Consider the following 23639-nt stretch of genomic DNA (forward strand, 5'->3'; position numbering starts at 1 on the left):
TCCCCTCCTTCTCTCTCTCTCCTCTCCTCTCCTCTCTCCTCTCTCTCTTCTCCTCTCTCTCTCCCCCCTCTCCTCTCCCTCTCCTCTCTCTCCTCTCTCTCTCTCTCCTCTCCTCTCTCTCTCCCCTCTCTCTCTTCCTCTCCTTCTCCTCTCTCCTCTCCCCCTCTCTCTCTCTCCTCTCCTCCTCCTCTCCCCCTCCCTCTCTTTCCCCCTCTCTCCTCCCTCTCTCTTCCCCTTCTCCCCCACTATCTCTACCCCTTCTCTCTCTCCCCCCGCTTTCTCCTCTCTCCCTCTCCCCTCTCCTTCTCTCTCACCTTCTCTCCCTCCTCTCCTTTCTTCCTCTCCCTCTCTCCTTCTCTCTCTCTCCTCTCTCTCCCTCCTCCTCCCCCTCTCCCTCCCCCCCTTCCTCTCCTCTCCTCCCCTCCCCCTCCTCTCCCCTCCTCTCTCCTCTCCTCTCCTTCCTCTCCTCCCTTCCTCTCCTCCTCCCTCCTCTCCTCTCCTCTCCCTCCTCTCTTCTCTCCCTCCCTCCCTCCTCTCCTTCCTCTTCTCTCTTCTCCTCTCTCCTCTCCCTCTCCCTCTCTCCTCTCTCCCCTCCCTCTCCTCTCCCCTCCCCCCCCTCTCCTCTCTCCCTCTCTCCTCCTCTTCCCTTCTCTCCCCCCCCTCTCTCCCTCTCCTCCTCCTCTCCCTCCCCCCCTCTCTTCTTCTTCCTCTTTCCTCTCCCCCTTCCCTCCCCCTTCTCTCCTCTCTCCTCTCCTTCCTCTCCTCCTTCTCCTTCTCTCCTCTTCCTCTCCTCTCCTCCTTCTTTCTCCCTTCCCTCTCTCCTCTTCCTCTCTTTCCCCTTCTCCTCTCCTCTCTCTCCTCCTCCTCTCTCCCCTCCCCCCTCCCTCTCTCCTCTCCTTCTCCTCCCACCTTCTCTCTCCTCTCCCACCCCCTCTCCTCTCCTCCCCTCCCCCCCTCCTCTCTCTCGCTCCTCTTCTCTCTCTCTCTCCTCTCTCTCCTCTCTCCCTCTCCCCTCCCTCTTCTCCTCTCTCCCTCCTCTCCTCCTCCTCTCCTCTCTCCTCTCTTTCTTTTCTCCCTCTTCCTTCTCCTCCTCTCCTCTCCCCCTCTCCTCTCTCTCTCTCCCTCTCCTCTCCTCCTCTCCCCTCTCCCCCTCCCTCTCTTCTCCCTTCCTCCCTCTCTCCTCCTCCTCCTCTTCCTTCCTCTCCCTCTCTCCCCTCCTCTCCTCTTCCCCCCCTCTCCTCCTCCTCTCCTCTCTCTCCTCCCTCTCTCCCCTCTTCTCCCCCCCTCCCCTCTCCCTCTCCCTCTCTTTCCTCTCTCTTCCCCTTCCTCCCCTCCTCTCCTCTCGCCTTCTTCCTCTCCCTCTCCCCTCTTCTCCCCTCCTTCCTTCCCTCCTCTCCTCCCCCTCTCCTCTCCTCTCCTCTTCCTCCTCCTCCCTCCTCCCTCTTCCTTCTCTCCTCTCTCTCTCCTTCTATCTCTCCCTCCCCCTCCCCCCTCTCCTCTCCCCCTCTCCTTCCTCTCCTCTCCCCCCCCCTCTCTCTCCTCCTCTCCTCTCCTCTCCCTCCTCTCTCTTCCTCTCTTCCCCTCCTCCTCTCTCTCCTCTCTTCTCTCCTTCCTCCCCTCTCCTCCTCCACTTCTTCCTCTCCTCTCCCTTCTCCTCTCCCCCTTTTCTTTTTTTCCTCTTCCCCTACTCTCACTCTCCATTCTTCCTCTTCCTCTTTTCCCCCCTCTTCTCTCTTTCTCCTCCCTCCTTCCTCCCCTCTCCCCTCCCCCTTTCTTCCTCCTCTTTTTCCTCCCCCCCCTTCTTCCCCCTCCTCTCTGCCCTCCCTCCCTCTCCATTTCCCTTCCTCCCCTTCCCTCTCTCCTTCCCCTCCCTCCTCCTTTTTCCCTCTCTTCCCTCTCTCATTCTCCTCTCCCTCTCTCCTTCTTTCTTCTTTCTCCCCCTCCTCCTTCCCCTTTCCCACCCTTCCTTTCCCTCTCCCTCTTTTCTTCTCCCTCCCTTCTCCTCCCTTTCCCCTCTCCCTCCCCTTCTCTCTCTTTCTTTCCCTCTCTCCTTCTCTTTGTCTTCCCTCTCTTCTTCCCCTCCTCTCTCCCTTTTTCCTCCTACCCTTCCCTCTCCTCTCTTTCCTCCCCCTTCCCTCTCTCTTTTTTTCCTCTCTCCTCTCCCCTCTCTTCTCCTCCTCTTCCCCTCTCCCCTCTCCCTCCTCCTCTTTCCTTCCTTTTCTTCCTTATTCCTTCTTTCCTCTCTCCCTTCCTCCCTCCCTTCTCCACCTTCTCCTGTGTTCATCTTCCTCCCTCCCCTTCTCCTCCCCTCCCACCTCCCTTGAACCAGAGTCATGGTTCAGGTTTGTGCTGACCCAGTTGCTGTCGTTGGGTCATTGTTGCCCCACAGAGGATTGAGTTGCCAGGGGTTGGTGTATGTACCCAGTGCAAGAGGGCAGGACTCCTGAGGTCAGTTGGCAGAATGGGGGAGACACAGACCAGCAGCCCAGCCCTTCCGAACGGGAGGACAATAGTCTAGGATTGGTCCCATCCTTGTGGGAACATGACTAAAGGCCATGTATCTGTGGAAAGGCCAGTTGCAACAGCTGGGTGTTTTTGTTGGGTCTCTGGGCTGTGATGGGGATGGGGAGACGAGGGGTGCGAGCTGTCACCATGTGTGTTTATCATTGACTCTATTGACGTTATCCTGTTGAAATGTGTGTGAATTGTGTACGGGCGTGCAGTCGGATGGAGACGCCACGACGTTTTAACAACACGGACCCCGGTCGGTGAATGTGAAGCGTGCCAATAATTAAAGACGTCATTTCAATGTTAATTTGTGTAACGATCAGATTTTTTCCCCCTCCCTCCTGTTGTGTCAGAATTCTACCCACGAAGGATTGACTAATACTCAGAGAAATGTGGACATGGTCACTATATATATCACAAGCACAGTCCTGTTGGCAGTCACAGAAAGAACAGGATAGCATGGGAACAGGCCCTTTGGCCCACAATGTCCATGCTGAACTTGATGCCAAGTTAAACTCATCCACTTGATCCATAGCCTTCCATTTCCCTGCAAATCTATACTTAGTTCGAAAGGCACTAAGTCCAGGACAAATAGACTCAGAAATAGTTGCTTTCCGAAAATTATAACTACTCTTAATTCAAATTCATACATGCACTGACTTCACAGCCCAACACCCGGACTTCCATCTGTATATATGTATATAAGCCGCAGAATTGTGCACCCTATCACCCCCCCCCCCCCCCCCCCCCCCCCCACCCACCCCCCCCCCCCCCCCCCACCCCCCCCCCCCCCCCCCCCCCCCCCCCCCCCCCCCCCCCCCCCCCCCCCCCCCCTCCCTTCTGTTTCTTGTTTTTTGTACTAAATTATATGTATGCACTGAGTACGCGCTGCTTTCAATTTCACTGTACATGTATAGTGACAATAAATGGCATATCTATCTATCTATCACACCTGGTTAGTGCTGGAGCTGGGGCACCCTGGACCTGGGTTCAATCCTGTCCACCGCCGCTGCTGTCTCTGCGGAGTTTGCACGTTGCCCCCTTTCACCAAATGCATCTCCTCCACGTGCCCTGGTAAAGATTAAACAAGAGGGGAGTCTGAAGAAGGGTTTCGGCCCGAAACGTTGCCTATTTCCTTCGCTCCATGCAAAGAGTTGAACAATCTCCACTATAGGAAATAGGTAACGTTTCGGGCCGAAACCCTTCCGGGTTTCGGCCCGAAACGTTGCCTATTTCCTTCGCTCCACATAGATGCTGCTGCACCCGCTGAGTTCCTCCAGCACTTTTTGTCTACCTTCGATTTTCCAGCATCTGCAGTTCCTTCTTAAACAAGAGGGGAGTTGCTGGGTATATAGAAACATAGAAAATAGGAGCAGGAGTAGGCCATTCGGCCCTTCGAGCCTGCACCGCCATTCAATATGATCATGGCTGATCATCCAACTCAGTATCCCGTACCTGCCTTCTCTCCATACCCGCTGATCCCTTTAGCCACAAGGGCCACATCTAACTCCCTCTTAAATATAGCCAATGAACTGGTACAGGGCAATGAATGGTTGAAGCAACCGATGCCGTTGCTCTGCTGTGGGGCTGGCATGGATCCGATGGAGCGAACGGCCTCGTTCTGTGCTGTAATGAGGAAATGGAAGCTGCATCAATGACCAAAACCCAGAGTCAATGACCTAGAGTCTCACTGGTGGAGTCCCACTTGGGATCCAGTTAGCAAAACCAATCCTCCTACAAACCTGGAACTGAGCCCGTACCTATTAGAAATTTACCAGTAAATAATTAAAAAAAAACACAATTGTAGAGAAGAATATTATAGCCACCGCGGGTTTAGATGGAGCAGATTGTTTTTGGGAGAGTTTTGGTGAAACCAAGTCACTGGCCAAAATTACAATGTAGAAAGGCTCTTTGTCCCGAGCCAACTATGTTGGATCCTAATCTCTGCATTCCTCCTGCGCCTTCCTCAAACTTAATCATCTTAATGTTGTCACATCCATCGCTATGAGTGTAGATGGGTTAGCATGGGGAGGTTGGGCTGAAGGGCCTGTTTCTGTGTCGTATGACCTCCCCAGGCCAGGCACCCACCACTCTGTGTGAGGGAAAAAAAACTTGCCTTGCTAATCTTAAAATGTTGGCTAAAGCCTCGTGCTAAAGCTGTCTGATGTTTGACGTGTCCAGTCTGGGAGGGCGGAGCTCCAGTGTTTGACTTCATTACTCACCCTTCCATTCCTATCCATGAGCTCATTCAAAACTCTGCTCAAACCCCAGTGCGTCGCAGTATCACGCCACACTTGTCGACTCAGACTCAAATACCTCCGTTTCAAATCCCTGCTCCCAAACCTTTCCATGTCCCTGGATCTTCATCCTGCCTTGCTTTGTTTCCAGATCCCCCCCTCACCCCCCCTCCTCTCCTAGACTCCCTGCATCCTGACTTCAATGATTTCACCATCAGATGCAACACACATACACACGCGCGCACACTCACACACACACACACACTCACACACACTCACACACTCACACACTCACACACTCACACACACACACACACACACACACACACACACACACACTCACATACTCCCCACACACACTCACACACACACATGCATACACACACACACACTCACACACACACTCACATACACACACACACACTCACCACACACACACACACACACACACACTCACTCTCACACACTCACATACTCACCACACACACACACACGCACACACCCCACACACACACACACACACACACACACACACACACACCACACACAAACACACACACACACACACACACACACACACACACACACACATACATACACACACACGATATTTTTCGGCAACTGTCGGCATCATATCAGCGTCGCCAAAAGATATTGAACATTTCAAAATTCAGCGGCGACAAAAAAATGTTGCGACACTTGAAAAAAACACCGCGCGTCAATACGCCATCGCGGCGCACATGTTTCGGTCACCTGATACGTTGGTGAATGATGCCGGCAGCCAAGTGGCCCGGCCAGAGCCCGGACTCGAACCCGATCGAACATCTCTGGAGGGACCTGAAAATAGCTGCGCATCGACGCTCCCCATCCAACCTGACAGAGCTTGAGAGGATCTGCAGAGAAGAGTGGGCAAAATTACCCAAATACAGGTGTGCCAAGCTTGTAGCGTCATACCCAAGAAGACTTGAGGCTGTAATCGCTGCCAAAGGTGCCTCAACAAAGTACTGAGTAAAGGGTCTGAATACTTATGTAAATGTCATATTTCAGTTATTTCTTTGTAATTACTTTGCAAAAATGTCTAAACACCTGTTTTCACTTTTTAATTATGGAATTGATGATAAAAAACATGAATTTAATCCATTTTCGAATAAAGCTGTAACGTAACAACATGTGGAAAATGTGAAGGGGTCTGAATACTTTCTGAATGCACTGTAGACCCCTTGTAGGGTGGAGAGGACACTGCCTGTGAATGCATCCAAGACCAGGGTTGGAATATAGTTATTTAATTTATAGTATTTAGAATTTTTGGTTATTTTTGTATTGGGTGGTGAGTGTCGTTTGTTTTGTAAATATTATTGTTGTAAATAATTGAATGCATTTATTTTTCGTTAATACAAAGTGCCTGTGATGGACGGGGCAGTGTCCAACGCTCTCTCAAACCTCCTTTGTCCCCTTGTGTCTGATTGCTGAGCAAGTTTGTAAGTATAGAAACATATAAACATAGAAATTAGGTGCAGGAGTAGGCCATTCGGTCCTTCGAGCCTGCACCATTCGCCATTCAATATGATCATGGCTGATCATCCAACTCAGTATCCCGTACCTGCCTTCTCTCCATACCCCCTGATCCCCTTAGCCACAAGGGCCACATCTAACTCCCTCTTAAATATAGCTGTATAATGTATATGAGAGCGTATACTAGTGTTTACCGCTTTACTTCAGTATCTGCGGTATTTCGCTCTCCTGTCCTGTCCATGTCCTGTCATAATTGGAGCAGAATTAGGCCATTCGGCCCATCAAGTCTACTCTGCCATTCAATCATGGCTGATCTATCTCTCCCTCCTAACCCCCATTCTCCTGCCTTCTCCCCATAACCCCCAACACCTGTACTAATCAAGAATCTATCTATCTCTGCCTTAAAAATATCCACTGACTTGGCCTCATCTGGGAAAGAATTCCACAGATTCACCACCCTCTGACTAAAAATAAATTCTCCTCATCTCCTTCCCAAAAGAACGTCCTTTAATTCTGAGACTATAACCTCTGGTCCTAGACTCTCCCACTAGTGGAAACATCCTCTCCACATCCACCCTGTACCAAGCCTGTCAGCTTCACACAAGATGATTCACTGTGTTATATGGCTGGGAATGTGAGGCCACTGCCACTGAATGAATCAGTCTTAATTCGTGGACTGGGAGGAACTCCTGCGGAGACCATCTGGTCAGCGAGGCTCGGGCCTGGGCCGCTGTCGTTATAAATAGCATGTTATTATTATTATTATGACAGCACTGGAAATATTACAACCGCAAGGTATTACAAGCCCAGTGGTTTTTAGTTAAAAATCCCAGCGGAAAAACCCACAACTGGTCCAATGTCTATTGAAGGTGGACAAAAGTGCTGGAGTAACTCAGCGGGTGCAGCAGCATCTATGGAGCGAAGGAAATAGGCAACGTTGCATATTTCCTTCGCTCCATGCAAAGAGTTGAACAATCTCCACTGTAGGAAATAGGCAACGTTTCGGGCCGAAACCCTTCCGGGTTTCGGCCCGAAACGTTGCCTATTTCCCTCAGGTTTCTTCCCGAAACGTCGCCTATTTCCGTCGAGTTTCAGCCCGAAACGTCGCCTATTTCCATCGAGTTTCAGCCCGAAACGTTGCCTATTTCCTTCGCTCCACATAGATGCTGCTGCACCCGCTGAGTTTCTCCAGCACTTTTTGTCTACCTTCGATTTTTCCAGCATCTGCAGTTCCTCCTTAAACACCAAAGTCTTTTGAAATCTGAATGAAGTCGGATAGGAATGAACTCGTGTGTGGGAAGGCGCTGCTGCGGTTACAACACGCGCCCTTTCTGAGAATACGTCAAGGAAAGCGCTGTACAGCACAGGAACAGGCCCTTCAGCCCACAATGTCCGTGCCCCGAACATGTTGCTTGTACTCGCTAGAATTTAGAAGATTGAGGGGGGATCCTATAGAAACTTACAAAATTCTTAAGGTGTTCAGATGCAGGAAGATAGTTCCCGATGTTGGGGAAGTCCAGGACAAGGGGTCACAGTTTAAGGATAAAGGGAAAATCTTTTAGGACTGAGATGAGAAAAAATAAATTCACACAGAATCTCTGGAAATCTCTGCCACAGAACGTGGTTGAGGCCACACAGTTCATTGGCTATATTTAAGAGGGAGTTAGATGTGGCCCTTGTGGCTAAAGGGATCAGGGGGTATGGAGAGAAGGCAGGTACGGGATACTGAGTTGGATGATCAGCCATGATCATATTGAATGGCAGTGCAGGCTCGAAGGGCCGAATGGCCTCTACTCCTGCACCTATTTTCTATGTTGCTAGTCACTACATGATCGATAATATCCCTCCATTCCCCGTTATATCCACCTGCGCATCCACCATCCATATAAAAAGCCTCTTAAAAGGAAGACACAAAATGCTGGAGTAACTCAGCGGGTGAGTGAAGCAGCATCTATGGGGAGATGGAATGGTGACGTTCCAGGAAGCACCACTCTCGCATCTGCCTCCACCACCACCCTCTGTGTAAAATACTCGCCCCGCATATCTCCTGGAAACTTTGCCCCGATCTTCTTGAAGCTTTGTCCTCTGGTCTGTGACATTTCTGTGCTGGGGGAAAAAAAAAGCTTCTGACTGTCTGACCTGACCCTATGTTTCAATGCCTCTCATGATTTTAGATACTCGTATCACTGGGGACAATTTACAATTTTTACTGAAGCCAAATGGCCGACCAGGCCTGCCGCATCTTTGGAATGTGGGAGGAAACCGGAGATCCCGGAGAAAACCCACGTGGTCACGGTGGGAACGTGCAAACTCCGTGCGGACAGGGATGGAACCCGAGTCTCTGGCGCTGGGAGGCAGTAACTCTACCACTGCGTCACTGTGCTGCCTGTACACGTCCCATTGAGCCCTGGAAACATCCCAGTCATTGATTCTGCAAACTTGCTTTAAACTATAACCATATAACAATTACAGCACGGAAACAGGCCATCTCGGCCCTACAAGTCCGTGCCGAACAACTTTTTTTCCCTTAGTCCCACCTGCCTGCACTCATACCATAACCCTCCAGTCTCTTCTCATCCATATGCCTATCCAATTTATTTTTAAATTATACCAATGAACCTGCCTCCACCACTTCCACCGGAAGCTTATTCCACACCACTACCACTCTCTGAGTAAAGAAGTTCCCCCTCATGTTACCCTTAAACTTCTGTCCCTTAATTCTGAAGTCATGTCTGTCATGTCATGTCAAACTAGTTCTGTAGAGGTCGTGTAGCTCTCAAAGATAGCGGAGTCAGGGGATATGGGGTGAAGGGGTACTGATTGTGGATGGTCACATTGAGTGGCGGTGCTGGCTCGAAGGGCCGAATGGCCTACTCCTGCATCTATTGTCTATCAGGTCCTATCGTCTCCGGCGTTGCAGACAAAAGGCCATCCAACCCGTCTCCGGAGCCAATTGCCTCCAATCCAGGCAGTATCCTGCTAAAGGTACACAAAAAATGCTGGAGAAACTCAGCAGGTGCAGCAGCATCTATGGAGCGAAGGAAATCATCCTGCTAAATCCTCTTTGGCATCGTCATCAAAGTCTCCTAAATTTAAAATGTGTTCTGCTACCTTACATGATACTGAGTGTTCATTTCACATCAACTAATTATTGACACCTTACCATCAGGTGTATAATGTGTACTGTGACTTCCCTTTGTTCATTGACTGTTGTGATCAGAACTGTAATATTAATGTTCACACTGGGCAGTTTTAATAAGCAGTTGCCCAGTGCTGGGGTTTAGGGATCCAATGGTGGATATCTCCTCGACAGCATCATTTTTGGCCCTCGTCATATAGAAACATAGAAATTAGGTGCAGGAGTAGGCCATTCGGCCCTTCGAGCCTGCACCGCCATTCAATATGATCATGGCTGATCATCCAACTCAGTATCCCGTACCTGCCTTCTCTCCATACCCGCTGATCCCCTTAGCCACAAGGGCCACATCTAACTCCCTCTTAAATATAGCCCTCTTAATAATTAGGGCCAATGAACTGGCCTCAAACCCGAAGGGTAAACCCTCGCTCCATAGATGGCAGAGAGTCCAGAGATTCACCACTCTCTGTGTGAGAAACCAAGTTTCTTCTCATCTCGGTTTTAAAGGATTTCCCCCTTATCCTTAAGCTGTGACCCCTTGTCCTGGACTTCCCCAACATCGGGAGCAATCTTCCTGCATCTAGCCTGTCCAACCCCTTAAGAATTTTGTAAGTTTCTATAAGATCCCCTCTCAATCACCTAAATATCTGCGACCTTTCATGTTCATAAGTGACAGGAACAGAATTCGGGCCATACGGCTCATCAAGTCTACTCCACCATTTAATCACGGCTGATCTATCTCTCCCTCCTAACCCCATTCTCCAGCCTTCTGCCCATAACCCCCCTCCCGACACCCGTACTAATCAAGAATCTATCTATCTCTGCCTTAAAAATATCTACTGACGTGGATGGTCACAGTGGCACAGCGGTAGAGTTGCTGCCTTACAGCGAATGCAGTGCCCAAGTTCGATCTCCAATCACCATGCTGTAATTCCTACATGGGAGAAACCAACAAGTGTAGAAATGGCCTTTATTAAAAATCTGACAATGTGCACTTTAACCACATGTGATTTTTTTTTCTATCACAAATCTCAAAGTGTGGAGTACAGAGACAAATAAATAAATGATGGGTCTTTTCCCCAAACATTATGGAGGGCGCTGTATATCCATAATCCCATTTTTTCCAATAGCCCTGTATCCAGCTATCATTTGCTGGACTTTGTCCCGCACCTACCTCTGATCCAGCTTCATCCAACTCCACTGCAATCAGTCTGAAGAAGAGTCCCGACCCAAAACATCACCAATGCACATCCGCCAGGAATGCTGCTGGCCCACTGCGCCAGATATTTGCGTTCTATCCCATCCATAGGTGCTGTCTGCGTGGAGTTTGCACGTTGTCCCCGTGATTGTGAGGGTTTCTAGGTTGAATGGCCTCTGTAAATTGCCCCTTATGTAGGGCAATAGAAAGTGCGATACATAGGACTAATGTGACTGGTGGTTGGTCTAGACTCTGCGGACTGACGGGGCCGGTTTCAATGCTGTATTTTTCACATCAAGAGATCACAATGATAGACATCTCCGCTGTCGACAAGAAACCATTCATTTTCTTTGCAAAATAACCTCTCCACTAAATATCTCACAAATCATAATCTCAGTTTATTAGATGAACAGGATTTACATGTTTAATCCAATAAAAAAGGATGTAGCAAATTGAAATCATTCCACGTTGGAATATAGTGATGATGTATAAAACAAAAAAGACAGATTCTGTTCCAACTTATACAAAAGAGAACGTGGGGGGGTTTCCTCCCCTCCCCCCCCCACTGTGGAATCACCAGGATTGCTTCAACAATTAACAGAGCATCGGAAATATCTGAAACGGACCAGAAACCCCAGCACCCATGTGCTCAAACATGATTCAATGCACCACTACTCTCATTTACAATGGGGGCCCAGTCTACAAAGGCTCAGTACCAGCCACCAGGAAGGTCTGCACATTCCCGGGACAGAGGCAAGGAACACTGCAGGATCACCGAAAGCAAGCGATTTCCGCTGATAGTCTATGTGGATCAATTTACAGACCACACCACTTGCTGGAGGAGAAACGTTACCATTTAAAAAAAAATCATGGGAAAATAACCACACACAGAATTATCCAGAACCTGAGCCATTAGGCTCAACATCAAGGTAGAATGCCATATGCAGTCATCGTTTTAAACAAGGATGAAGCCTTAGGATAGGAAAGGTTAGAGGGATATGGGGCGAATGCAGACAGGTTGGACTAGTATAGACAGGACATGTTGGTCGGTGTGGACAAGTGGGACGAAGGGCCTGTTTCCATGCTGTTTGAATCTATGTTTAATAAATTGGTTTAAACAAAGAGGAAACCTTAGGATAGAAAAAGTTAGAGGGATAATGGCCAAATGCAGTCAAGTGGGACTAGGGTAGCATAAGGCGCCTTGGTCGGCATGGGTAAGCTGGGCTGAAGGGCCTGCACCCGTCCTGTTGTGACTATGAAACCACTAGACTTGCCACAAACCGTTGCATCAGCATGAAGATGGACACAGAATGTTGGAGTGACTCAGCGGGTCAGGCAGCATCTCTGGAGAAAAGGTATTCAGGCTGCAACTATTGCTACAGTGTTGTACATCAGAACTAACTCTTGCCACCCGCTGTAACTGGACCCCAGGCATGATCCATTGGTATCAGCGCCCCAGAGCGAGCTCCTCTCTTTGCTGGTTGCATGGGAAGTGCAGAACGCAACAAGCATTTCAATCCCCTCCCCTCCCCTTCCCTTGAATACAGGCTTTGGGTAGAAAACTTGAGGTCCTCCAACTGTTTAAATTGGAAATCAAAAGTTGTTAAGAACTGACTCAAATCTTTCATCAGGGAAGACATCGGGCAGTGTTTTATGCTGTGTATAATTTTATATTTTTCTTTCAAGTTTCTATCAGTTTCACATTAAATATATTCTCATTAGAATCAAAGACCAATGAATCTCCTCTTTAGCTGCTGTAAGGTGAGCAACTTCAGAGGGACACTGTGCAGGATGAAAGTTGCCAGGAAGAGCAGAACGAGGGGTTTCCCCACTGTTTACGGATAGTTTTGCATCAAAATAAAACATTGGCTTTAATCCAATGTCGTCAGTAGCTGGGTTAAAATATTATCGCATTTTAACCCTTCGAAATCAGAGTGAATACATTTCTGGAAGTCAAACTTCAGACCCAGAAATCATCTTTAAAATGATTCTAAACTGAAATGGGATAAATTAAATGTTTAATTTAAACAAATGCGATAGATTGACGAATTTCAGTTTTCTTTACTTATAAAAAGAAGTTGGGCAAAGTTTAAGGGCGTAGGTTTAAAAGTGAGAGGGGGGAGGGTTTAAGTTTGAAGGGGGGGGCACAGCTTAAATGACAGAGGGGGAAAGTTTAAAGGGCGTAGCTTTAAAAGCAAGAGTGGGAAGTCTAAAGGAGATTTACAAGGAAAGTTTTATTTAAATTAAAAGAGTAGTCGGGGGCTAGAATGTGTTACCAGGGGAACTGGAGGAGTTTAAGAGGCCGTGTTTAAGAGGCATTTAGACAGGAGTACAAACCGGCTGGGAATGGGGAAATGTTGAACGTGAACAGGCAAATGTGCATTTTAATCATGGCATCATGGTCGGCACTGAAATGGTGATTGAAGGACCAGTTCGTGCGTTGTACTCGTCTATGTTCTATGTGTTCTTACATGGCAGGTAACGGAAAGCAAGCCGGTAATATGATCCAATAACGTCACCTCCAGGAATTCCAGAGTCGCCGAGTTACCAGTTGGGATTACCGGGAGGCAGAATTATTTAATCCCTGTGGACAGTGTCAGGCAACACATCACAAGATGCCATTACATTTGACAAGAGGACACAGAGTCCAACTCTGAATGGAACAAGTCCTCGCTCTCGATTATATATAAGATTTAATCACTATTTTATAATAGGGTTATTTTTCTCATCACAGTAAAGCTCAGCTGAATAACCTGTTCAGTCCCAAACCAAATTCCCCCCCGTTCAGCAGCAACATGTTACTGTACAAGGGCTGTGAATCCCATGATCTGTTGAATTGTTACTGGAAAGTTACTCAAATAAATGCATCTGAGGTAGGCAGCAAACGGGACCTGATCTTGAGCTCGATGATTCAACTGTAGATTAGAGAGAGCAGCTTCTTGGGATGAGGAATCCAGGAATACAACTCACATCAACGCAAAACGTCTTCCAGTGGTGGAATTCACGGCCACAATCTGCTCCCAGACCAGAGGTGTCCACGTTGAATACCCAGCAGCGATGGGGAATTGTGTGGGCACGCACGGGACACAGGCACTCCAGTCACTGCCACAGATCACGATTGCCGTTAGATTTTCCTCCGAGACCCACTGGGTGAGCAGATAAACAGCTGCAAACATCTGTGCAAGAGCAGGCGGAGCGAGGGCCAGCAGCCGACTGTGGTCCTGGGTCAGACACGTGTACAAGGCTGCTGGTGTGTGTGGCAGTGGGTGGGTGGTGAACCACCTTGGCGAGTGGACTGTTTTACGTTGGTGCGCAGCATTTGAATTCAGGGGTTCCTGGCCCGGGTACGCAGTGCGGACACTGCGCTGGACCCTCACACTGGTGTACCCTCCTCCGTCACCGCAGGCACGGCACGAGACGCCACGCCAGGCTTCTCCCCCCGCTCGTTCTTCAGCCACACCATTTTCTGCTGGTGCTGGCGGATTGCTTCAGTCACCCTGGCGTCGATCATGGTCTCCGTCAGGACCCCGTGCTCTGAAGCGTATGCTGCAGCCTGTGGGACAGGGTTAACAATGTTAGCTCACAGTGTAAGTGGGGGCTGTTACTGTCAATGTCAGCTCAGTGTAACCAACACTGTCAGTGTAAGTGAGGCATTGTGCAACTAACAATGCACAACCACGGGCACAATAGGGTTAACACATAGAAACATAGAAATTAGGTGCAGGAGTAGGCCATTCGGCCCTTCGAGCCTGCACCGCCATTCAATATGATCATGGCTGATCATCCAACTCAGTATCCCGTACCTGCCTTCTCTCCATACCCTCTGATCCCCTTAGCCACAAGGGCCACATCTAACTCCCTCTTAAATATAGCCAATGAACTGGCCTCAACTGGCCACAAATGGGGCCGAAACCCAAAGGAAATAGGCAACGTTTCGGGTCGAAACCCGAAGGGTTTCGGGACGAAACGTTGCCTATTTCCTATGCTCCATAGATGCTGCTGCACCCGCTGAGTTTTTGGCTAATCATCCAACTCAGTATCCCATACCTGCCTTCTCTCCATGCCCTCTGATCCCCTTAGCCACAAGGGCCACTTCTAACTCCCTCTTAAATATAGCAAATATAACACAGTCATCAAAACTTAATGAAACAAACATCCATCCAATTAGGACAAAACACAAAGTGCTGGAGCAAGGCAGCAGGTCAGGCAGCATCTGTGGAGAGGGAAGTGGACAGGTGACGTTTCAAGCTGGGACCCTTCTTCAGATTGATTATATTATGGGGGAGAAAGCTGGAAAGAGATTCATTTCCAGCATTTTAGGAAAAAAGAAAGCATGTACAGGGAATTATATTTTAGACATGCACCACAAACAGAAGCTTAAAAACACATACCACTGGTCCCGGGAACAGCTTCTTCCCACCTGTTTTCAGACATTGAATTGTTCTTTCATAAGTTGGGGTACAGTTCAGATTCTCCAACCGAGCCCAGTGCAGGCATTGGATTTTTTTTCCCTCACGAACTGTAATGCCACAATGCTGAGAAACTACATTTTGCCTTTTGATATCTTTCTCTTTGCCCTGCCTGCCCTTTGTACTCATCTGTGGCTGATTGTATTGAAGAATAGACTAGGCTTTTATTCACTGGAGTTTAGAAGGATGAGGGGGGGGGGATCTTATAGAAACATATATAATTATAAAAGGACTGGACAAGCTAGATGCAGGAAAAATGTTCCCAATGTTGGGCGAGTCCAGAACCAGGGGCCACAGTCTTAGAATAAAGGGGAGGTCATTTAAGACTGAGGTGAGAAAAAAAACAAAAAACTTTTTCACCCAGAGAGTTGTGAATTTGTGGAATTCCCTGCCACAGAGGGCAGTGGAGGCCAAGTCACTGGATGGATTTAAGAGAGATTTAGATAGAGCTCTAGGGGCTAGTGGAGTCAAGGGATATGGGGAGAGGGCAGGCACGGGTTATTGATAGGGGACGATCAGCCATGATCACAATGAATGGCGGTGCTGGCTCAAAGGGCCGAATGGCCTCCTCCTGCACCTATTGTCTATGTTTCAACCAGAATGATTATGGATTGATTGTACTCATGCATAGTATCATCTGCTTACATTGGACAGGATGCAAACAAGAACTTTTCACTGCGCCTCACGTCAAATGGCAATAACAAACGTAAGGTGGACAAAAATGCTGGAGAAACTCAGTGGGTGAGGCAGCATCTATGGAGCGAAGGAATAGGTGACGTTTCGGGTCGAACCGACCCGAAACGTCACCTATTCCTTCGCTCCATAGATGCTGCCTCACCCGCTGAGTTTCTCCAGCATTTTTGTCCACCGTCGATTTCTCCAGCATTCGCAGTTCTTTCTTAAACACAATAAACCTAACATTTAGTTTAGAGATACAGCGCGGAGAACAGGACCTTTTCGGTGATGCCTGAACACCAACACTATCCTACACCCACACTGGGGACAATTTGACAATTTCAACCAAAGCCAATTAATGTACAGAACCTGGAGAAAGTAACCAGGACAATAACCCTGAACGAAGGACTTCCGACATCCATTATCAAAACTGCTGTCCCGGCAGGTTGCTCATGCGATTGTTTCCCAGTCCGAGCAGCGAGAAGACAGATGCTCGCCACACGATTCTTCAGCATTGAGTTAATTACAGGACATTAAGGAGCTGCAGTAATGGTAATCAGCAGTGATTCTGGTATTGATGTCACGACACGACTCATCGGGCCCAGATACAAACGTGTTCAGCGCCAACGCTTGCGAATTTTAGCTTCCAAAATAACAAATAATAATAGAAACATAGAAAATAGGTGCAGGAGTAGGCCATTCGGCCCTTCGAGCCTGCACCGCCATTCGATATGATCATGGCTGATCATCCAACTCAGTATCCCAACCCTGCCTTCTCTCCATACCCCCTGATCCCTTTAGCCACAAGGGCCACATCTAACTCCCTCTTAAATATAGCCAATGAACTGGCCTCAACTACCCTCTGTGGCAGAGAATTCCAGATTCACCACTCTCTGTGTGAAAAAATGATTTTCTCATATCCGTCCTAAAAGACTTCCCTCTTAAATCCTTAATCCTTAAACTGTGATCCCTAGTTCTGGACTTCCCCAACATCGGGAATAATCTTCCTGCATCTAGCCTGTCCAACCCCTTAAGAATTTTGTAAGTTTCTATAAGATCCCCCCTCAATCTATTAAATTCTAGCGTATAATAATAATAATAATAATATACTTTATTGTCATTGCACATAGGTGCAACGAGATTTGGTACGCAGCTTCCATCCGATTTCATAACTTAAACAACGGATAAAATTTAGATACCCCGAGAAACATGGTTTATAAAAAAACCCAGTAAAACGGTCTAAAGTGCAAATAGGTCTGTGCCGGGTCGATGTGCGACGTGACCATCCAAGGGAGACAGTTCATGGGGGTGGGGGGGGCACTCAGCAGGGCCTGTTCAGAGCAGCAATAGCTCTGGGGATGAAGCTGTTCGTGAGTCTGGAGGTGCTGGGGTAGAAGGTCCTGTGTATAATCTGCATGGACTGGCAATTTGTGGAAAACACTCCTATGGGAATTGTTACCAATATCTCTAAACAAGGTCCACTGCAACCACCAAGTGTACGTCACAGGTTGTTACGCAAGTGGTCGGCTCTGCAGATTATTAGAAAGCCGATACACGGCACTGCGGGAAGATTGTGTATATTATGTAGAACTGAGGAATATTGACCCACAGATCGGCAACCTTGTCAGGGTCATTGAGGAGCTGCGAGTGGTGACTATGATAGCCCTATGTTGCACAAGGGAATTTACAGATGCTCGTTGCATCTGTCACATCATTCCCCTCCCGCTAATATAATCAACAAATGCATCCTTTCACTCGAATTGAAACTAAAATCTCGGAAGAAAGCCCCTGAATGCAACGTTATAAAAGTCCACATGAGCAATCATTTTCCTCCAATCTATTTTGGGGATAATTCAAGTCATCGGTATCGATCACTGCAATAATTAATTACCAATGCTAACTTGTCCACATGTACTAAACCAAATTAAATTGGTTTAAACACTTTGGAATCATGGAGCCAAAATTAACTCAATTGAACCAAAAAGCATATGAGCACATCTTAGCCCAAAGAATATTTCATAAGATGAACTATTCTTGGCCACTCACTGTTTAGGACTGAAATGCTATGAGACTTGTTCCGCTCAGATATTAGACTACCCCATCTACAGCTGAGGATTGCCTTAATTTCAAGCTCTTGAAGCTGAGGAGATTCTAGTTACTCCAACATGATGGCAGAAAATCGCCATTTACAACAGTGGATCAAAATGCTAAAAGCACTAACGGATACCAGGCGAATGGACGAATAAAACACAAAGTGCTGGAGGAATTCAGCTGGCCGGGCAGCATCTGTGGAGGGAAGGAACAGGCGACATTTCGGGTCAGTAACCTTCTAAAGACTTTTGCCTGAACCACCACCTTGTCCCAGTGTCTGAAGAAGGGTCCCGACTTGAAACGTTGCCTGTCCTGCTATGTAGTTCTAGCACTTTGTCTTTTGCTTACGATCTTAGCAGCTGCAGTTCCTTGTGCCTCTAATAAATGAATGGATGTTTTCATGCTGAATGACCAGTCACCTCAGTGACGGCAGCAGCACCAAAAGAATGCCACTCTTTTCACTCAAATTCTTGCATACCTACTGAGGCAATTACTAAAGACTCCAATTCAATATGTGAAGAGGAGTTTGAGTATTCTCCGCCAAATATTAGATCATGCAGTCATGTTTCTCTCAGGCCTAGCCTAGATTACAACAGCAAAGCCATTTTAAGCTTGGGACGTTCTGTGAATCTTAGAAGTGGTGAATGATGGTGTGTATGGACAGCATGGTGGTGCAGCGGTAGATTTGTTGTCTTACAGCGCCAGAGGCCCGGGTTCCACCCTGACTATGGGTTCTTCTTGTCTGTACGGAGATTATTCCCGTGACTGCGTGGGGTTTCTCCAGGAGCATGGGTTTCCCCCCGCACTCCATAGACGCACAGGTTTGTAGGTTCATTGGTTTGGTAAAATTGTAAATTGCCCCGTGTGTGTGTGTGTGCGCGCGCGCGTGTGTGTGTGTAGGTGAGTGTTGGTGAGGGGGGGGGGGGGGGGGGGGGGGGAAATGGCTGGTCGGCGCAGACTTGATGGGCCGAAGGGCCCGTTTCCGTGCTGCATCTCTAAACCAGACTAAACTGTAGTGCAAGCTCTTTTTTTATTCGATGCAAATACAGGGGACAAAGAGCTCGTTTGCCTTTTACATTTAATAAATCCTTAACTCTCAACAAATAATCCCAGTGTTGACGAGACCCCATCTGCTCATTTAAGCTGCCAATATGACCAATTTCTGGATCTCACCAAAATTGACCGAGTCACACTTAAAAGAGCAAATCTTGTGGCAACTCACTGCACCCAAAGCAAATGCATACTTTTTTCCTCCTGTAATTTATGATCTGGTGAATCGTTTATCTGCTCAGTTTATTAACTGAGAATGAAAGGTCTAACAAAAAAAGATAGACCTGGGCACTTATCCCAACTTCCTTATACAGGGCTCATCTATTCATTACTTCACCGACTTTGCTGCAGAATGAAATAAAACAACAATAATGGCAGCCTGGGGGTGAACTGTCAGAGTTCAGCTGCCTTAATTCAACGAAATGTTGGCAAGATCTGCTGAGACTACCAATACCTTCATTCATGTTTATCGGAGGAGGCAAGAATGTTGGATCACTTGGGTCAAGGCTGGTGGCCATTTGTTCCAAGCTGACATTTATGCCAATGCCCTGTTCTTTATAGATCCAAGTTATTACTGCCTATGTCAGCAGTAAATGTACATTAAAAAGTGTTAATGATGCAACGCTATATGGGGAAGAGTTCATCCAAGGCAGAGTGTGCGGGAGAATCCAGTCAGAAACTCTACATTGTTAAAGCAAGTGCAGACAGAAGGGCGGCTGCAGGCAGGGCCTGTAACCAGGGTGTTACCTGCCCCAGGTTTGTGATCTAACTACAGTAAAGTGGAGCCAAAACCACGTCCATGAACAGACACACGTGGCAGAGAATACGAAGCAAGACGCACAATACTGGACATGGTGGCGCAGCGGTAGAGTTGCTGCCTTAGAGCGAATGCAGCGCCGGAGACCCGGGTTCGACCCTGACGACGGGTGCTGTCTGTACGGAGTTTGCACGTTCTCCCCGTGACCTGCGCGGGTTTTCTCCGGGATCTCCGGTTTCCTCCCACATTCCAAAGACGTGCAGGTTTGTAGGTTAATTGCCTTGGTAAATGTAAAAATAGTCCCTAGTGGGTGTAGGACAGTGTTAATGTGCGGGGATCGCTGGTCGGCACGGACGCAGTGGGCCGAAGGGCCTGTTTCTGCGCTGTATCTCTAAACTACAAAATGTCCTTTTGTTTTAGTCATCAGTAACTTTGGAGAATCAGCACCAGGTGTACACTGGGCACTGGATCTTAATCTACAGACACAAGGTGCTGGAGTAACTCAGCAGTTCAGGCAGCATCTCTGGAGAACATGGACTAGTGATGTTTCACATCAGGACCCTTTTACTGAAGGGTTGAAGGACTCCCAACCTGAAACGTCACTTGTCCATGTCCTCTGACCCGCTGAGTTACTCCAGCATCGTGTCTTTTTTTGCAAATCGACACCTGCGGTTCCTGGTGTTAAAATCTTACACCAGTAGTAAATACAGAGTGGGGAACAGAAGTGAACGTGCACATGGACTTTCTTTACATCATCTCAATTGGACAATGACAATGAATATTCAGGAAAAATAGTGAAGAGCTTACAACTGTGAACGCTGAGCATTCAAATGATGAGAACATTAAATGAAAACCATACCTGCAAGGCCACTCCGAGCTTGGAGATCTCTCTGCCCGACATCCCTCCAGTCACCAAAGCAATCTCGGAGCATTTCTTGCCGTAATCAAACTGTGCCACCTTCAGGCGTCTGTGAAAGCAAAGTTAGATGGTCACTGGCAGCTGTGGCACAGCGGTAGAGTTGCTGCCTTACGGTGCCGGAGACCCAGGTTCGATCCTGACTACGGGGGCTGTCTGTACGGAGTTTGTACGTTCTCTACGTGACCGAGTGGGCTTTCTTCATGATCTCCGGCTTCCTCCTACACTCCAAAGACGTGCAGGTTGGCAAGTTAGTTGGCTTAGATAAAATTGTAAAACTGTCCCTAGCGTGTGTAGGTTAGTACTAGTGTACGGGGTGATCGCCAGTTGACGAGGACTCGGCTGAATGGCCTACTCCTGCACCTATTGTCAATGTATCTATGTATCCTTTGATCAACTGTCCAAATTCTCTTTTTTCTGTTTGGCATTTTCCCACTGAGGTACCTGGAGATATTTTTTGCTTTCTTAAACAGGCATTATAAACGAAGGTTGCTAATGTTATAGTTGGTTAACCTAGGAACACATTTAGTTTTAAGAGCAAATTCAATCACTGGGTTTGTTAAATGGGTACTCGCTGCCACTTTAGATTGGGGATGCAGCATGGAAATAGGCCCTTCGGCCCACCAAGTCCATGCCAACTATCGATCACCTGTTCACACTTGTTCTATGTCACCCCACTTTTCCTATCCACTCCCTACACACTAGGGGTAATTTACATCAGCCGTTTAACCTACAAACACGCACGTCTTTGGGATGTGGGAGGAAACTGGAGCAGCCGAAATGCACGCAGTCTCAGGGAAAAAGTGTAAACTCCACACAGAGAGCACCCGAGGTCAGGATTGAACTCTGGCCACTGGCGCTGAGAGACTTTTGGCAACGGCACATTCGTTTTAGATGGAAATGAATGAAGAGACAAGTGCAAAATGAGTTACAAGTTTCACACTGACGCATGCCTTCACCGTTCAATGTCCAAATCAGATCATTTTATCTTCTTTCCCCCGATCAGTGAACAATTCAGGATAAAATAGGGGAGAGGGCCATTAAGCAACAAAATGAAGAGGGTTTACTAAAAGGAGATGCTCATAAGTTATATCTATTGCACAGATTAGAAGTGATAGGTCATATTTAAGGCAGGCAAGGCGAGAGATCCTCAGTAAATGATGGATTCCTCCAACTTCCTGTAACTACAATAGAAGTTGAATGAACACACAAAGATGTTATCATCTCTCAGTAGCGGGCTTTGTCAACTAGTGGCTAGGTAAAGTAGAATACAAAGTGCTGGAGGAACTCTGCTCAGGCAGCATCTGTGGGGCGGATGGACGAGGCAATATTTCGGGTTGGGACCCTTTTTCAGACTGATTGTAGTGGAGGGGTAAAAGTGGGGTGGGACAATTGTTAAGTGGATATAGGTGAGGGGGCAGACATGTGGAGAAAGGCAAGAGATGCAAATGAGACAAAAAGTGAACATAAGGGTTTTGGATAAGGAGCGAAAGTGGAGTGAAATGTAAAGCCAAAGGGAGGGGTGGGGGGGGGATATAGGGGTGAAAGAGGACGGGCTGGGACACAGGTAAGCAATGGGAAAATAATGAGTGTTACATAAAATATAAGAAATTCAATCTTTAAAAGTAGCTGAAGGTAAGGCCTGTCAAAATGAGGTTGGGAATGGGAGAGAGAAAATTTAGAAAAAAATTGTTGAAAAAGCAGAAAAATGATCATAGCAAGTCTGCATTGTATTCCCCCAAACACAATTCACTTCAGCAAGATAGAGGACTTACTGTTTTCCTTCTGTGGCAGGTTTCAGGACATATTTGTCAAAGTACAACCTCACCAGCCGCTCCCTCTCCTCCAGCCCAGGTAGACCAAAGTTAACAATCTCATCAATACGGTCATTGATGGCCCAGTCAAACTGCTCTGGTTGATTGCTGGCCAACACCAACATAAACCTGTTAGAAGCAGACGAGACATCTATAAGTAGAAGTACTAAGATGTCATTTCAACAAATCTATGAAGGCAGGTTAGTACATCACTGTGGAATTAGTTTAGTTTAGAGATACAGCATGGAAACAGGTCCATTGGCCCACCCATTCACCCTAGTTTTATGTTATCCCACTTTCTCATCTACACTAGGGGCAATTTACAGAGGCTGCATGTCTTCATGGTGTGGGAGGAAACTGGAGCAATTGATTGCAATGCTTTTCACTTCATAATTCATTGTGACATTCACATATAACCCAGGCCAGGTTTCACATTCATCCGTTAACCATATTCACATTCATCCGTATAACCATATAACCATGTAACAACATATAATAACCATATAACCATATAACAATTACAGCACGGAAACAGGCCATCTCGGCCCTACAAGTCCGTGCCGAACAACTTTTTTCCCTTAGTCCCACTAACCCGTCTCTATACCACTTTAAAAAACACCACAAAGCAGCCGGACACTAGGATTGGGAAGATGCACAGAATGAAATTGCTTGGGTCAGCCCTTAACTTTGTTTCTGAAGAATCATAGAAGATATATTTCGCAGGACCTGAATACCAAAAGTCGAGAAGATAAGTGTCCCGAAACGTTGCCTATTTCCTTCGCTCCATAGATGCTGCTGCACCCGCTGAGTTTCTCCAGCATTTTTGTGTACCCTTCATACAATACCATCATTGATTGAACATAGTCAACCACACAATTATAGATAAACATAATCAAATTTGTGCTTTTGTTTAGAGAATGTACTTTGTGATATAAAACAGCTAGTAGCGTATGAGTCCTGATCTGATGAGATATTATGTGGCAACATTAAAGCTGCTGGTTTAATGGAAATATTTTCTCTAAAGGCTGGCACGAATGGATAAAATACTAGTGTGGATCCCTGACAAGTGGGCCATTTTATTTTAAGATATTATAAAACAACCATCTTTCTGGTTAAGCGGCTATTGATAATTGCAGTCGATGGGCAAGATGAAGAATAATATTCATCGAAGGAAAATTACAAGAATATATACGCGCGGGAACTCTTTATGGTTAATAACAAAGGCATCCTATTGTAAGATTCACATTAAAAAAAAAAAAAAATGCTTAGCACAGCA

General features: G+C 47.2%; 2 protein-coding genes across 2 annotated transcripts in view; one reads left to right on the top strand and one right to left on the bottom strand.

The window, feature by feature from the left end:
- Positions 1–13753, top strand: part of LOC129711393 (transmembrane protein 240-like) — a 25336-nt gene extending 11583 nt beyond the window's left edge. Inside the window, exon 4 of the mRNA XM_055659001.1 lies at positions 13584–13753. Coding sequence (XP_055514976.1) covers positions 13584–13753 — 170 coding nt within the window. The remainder of the gene's footprint in view (positions 1–13583) is intronic.
- The window catches only part of atad3 (ATPase family AAA domain containing 3), a 48199-nt gene continuing 35531 nt past the window's right edge, over positions 10972–23639 (bottom strand). Inside the window, exons 14-16 of the mRNA XM_055659183.1 lie at positions 22325–22492; positions 20493–20601; positions 10972–14144 (exon numbers count right to left, since the gene is read on the bottom strand). Of these exons, the coding sequence (XP_055515158.1) occupies positions 13965–14144; positions 20493–20601; positions 22325–22492 (457 nt within the window). The 3' untranslated portion in view covers positions 10972–13964. The remainder of the gene's footprint in view (positions 14145–20492; positions 20602–22324; positions 22493–23639) is intronic.

The sequence above is a fragment of the Leucoraja erinacea genome, chromosome 30, assembly GCF_028641065.1.
Source record: "Leucoraja erinacea ecotype New England chromosome 30, Leri_hhj_1, whole genome shotgun sequence".
Lineage (NCBI taxonomy): Eukaryota > Metazoa > Chordata > Chondrichthyes > Rajiformes > Rajidae > Leucoraja > Leucoraja erinaceus.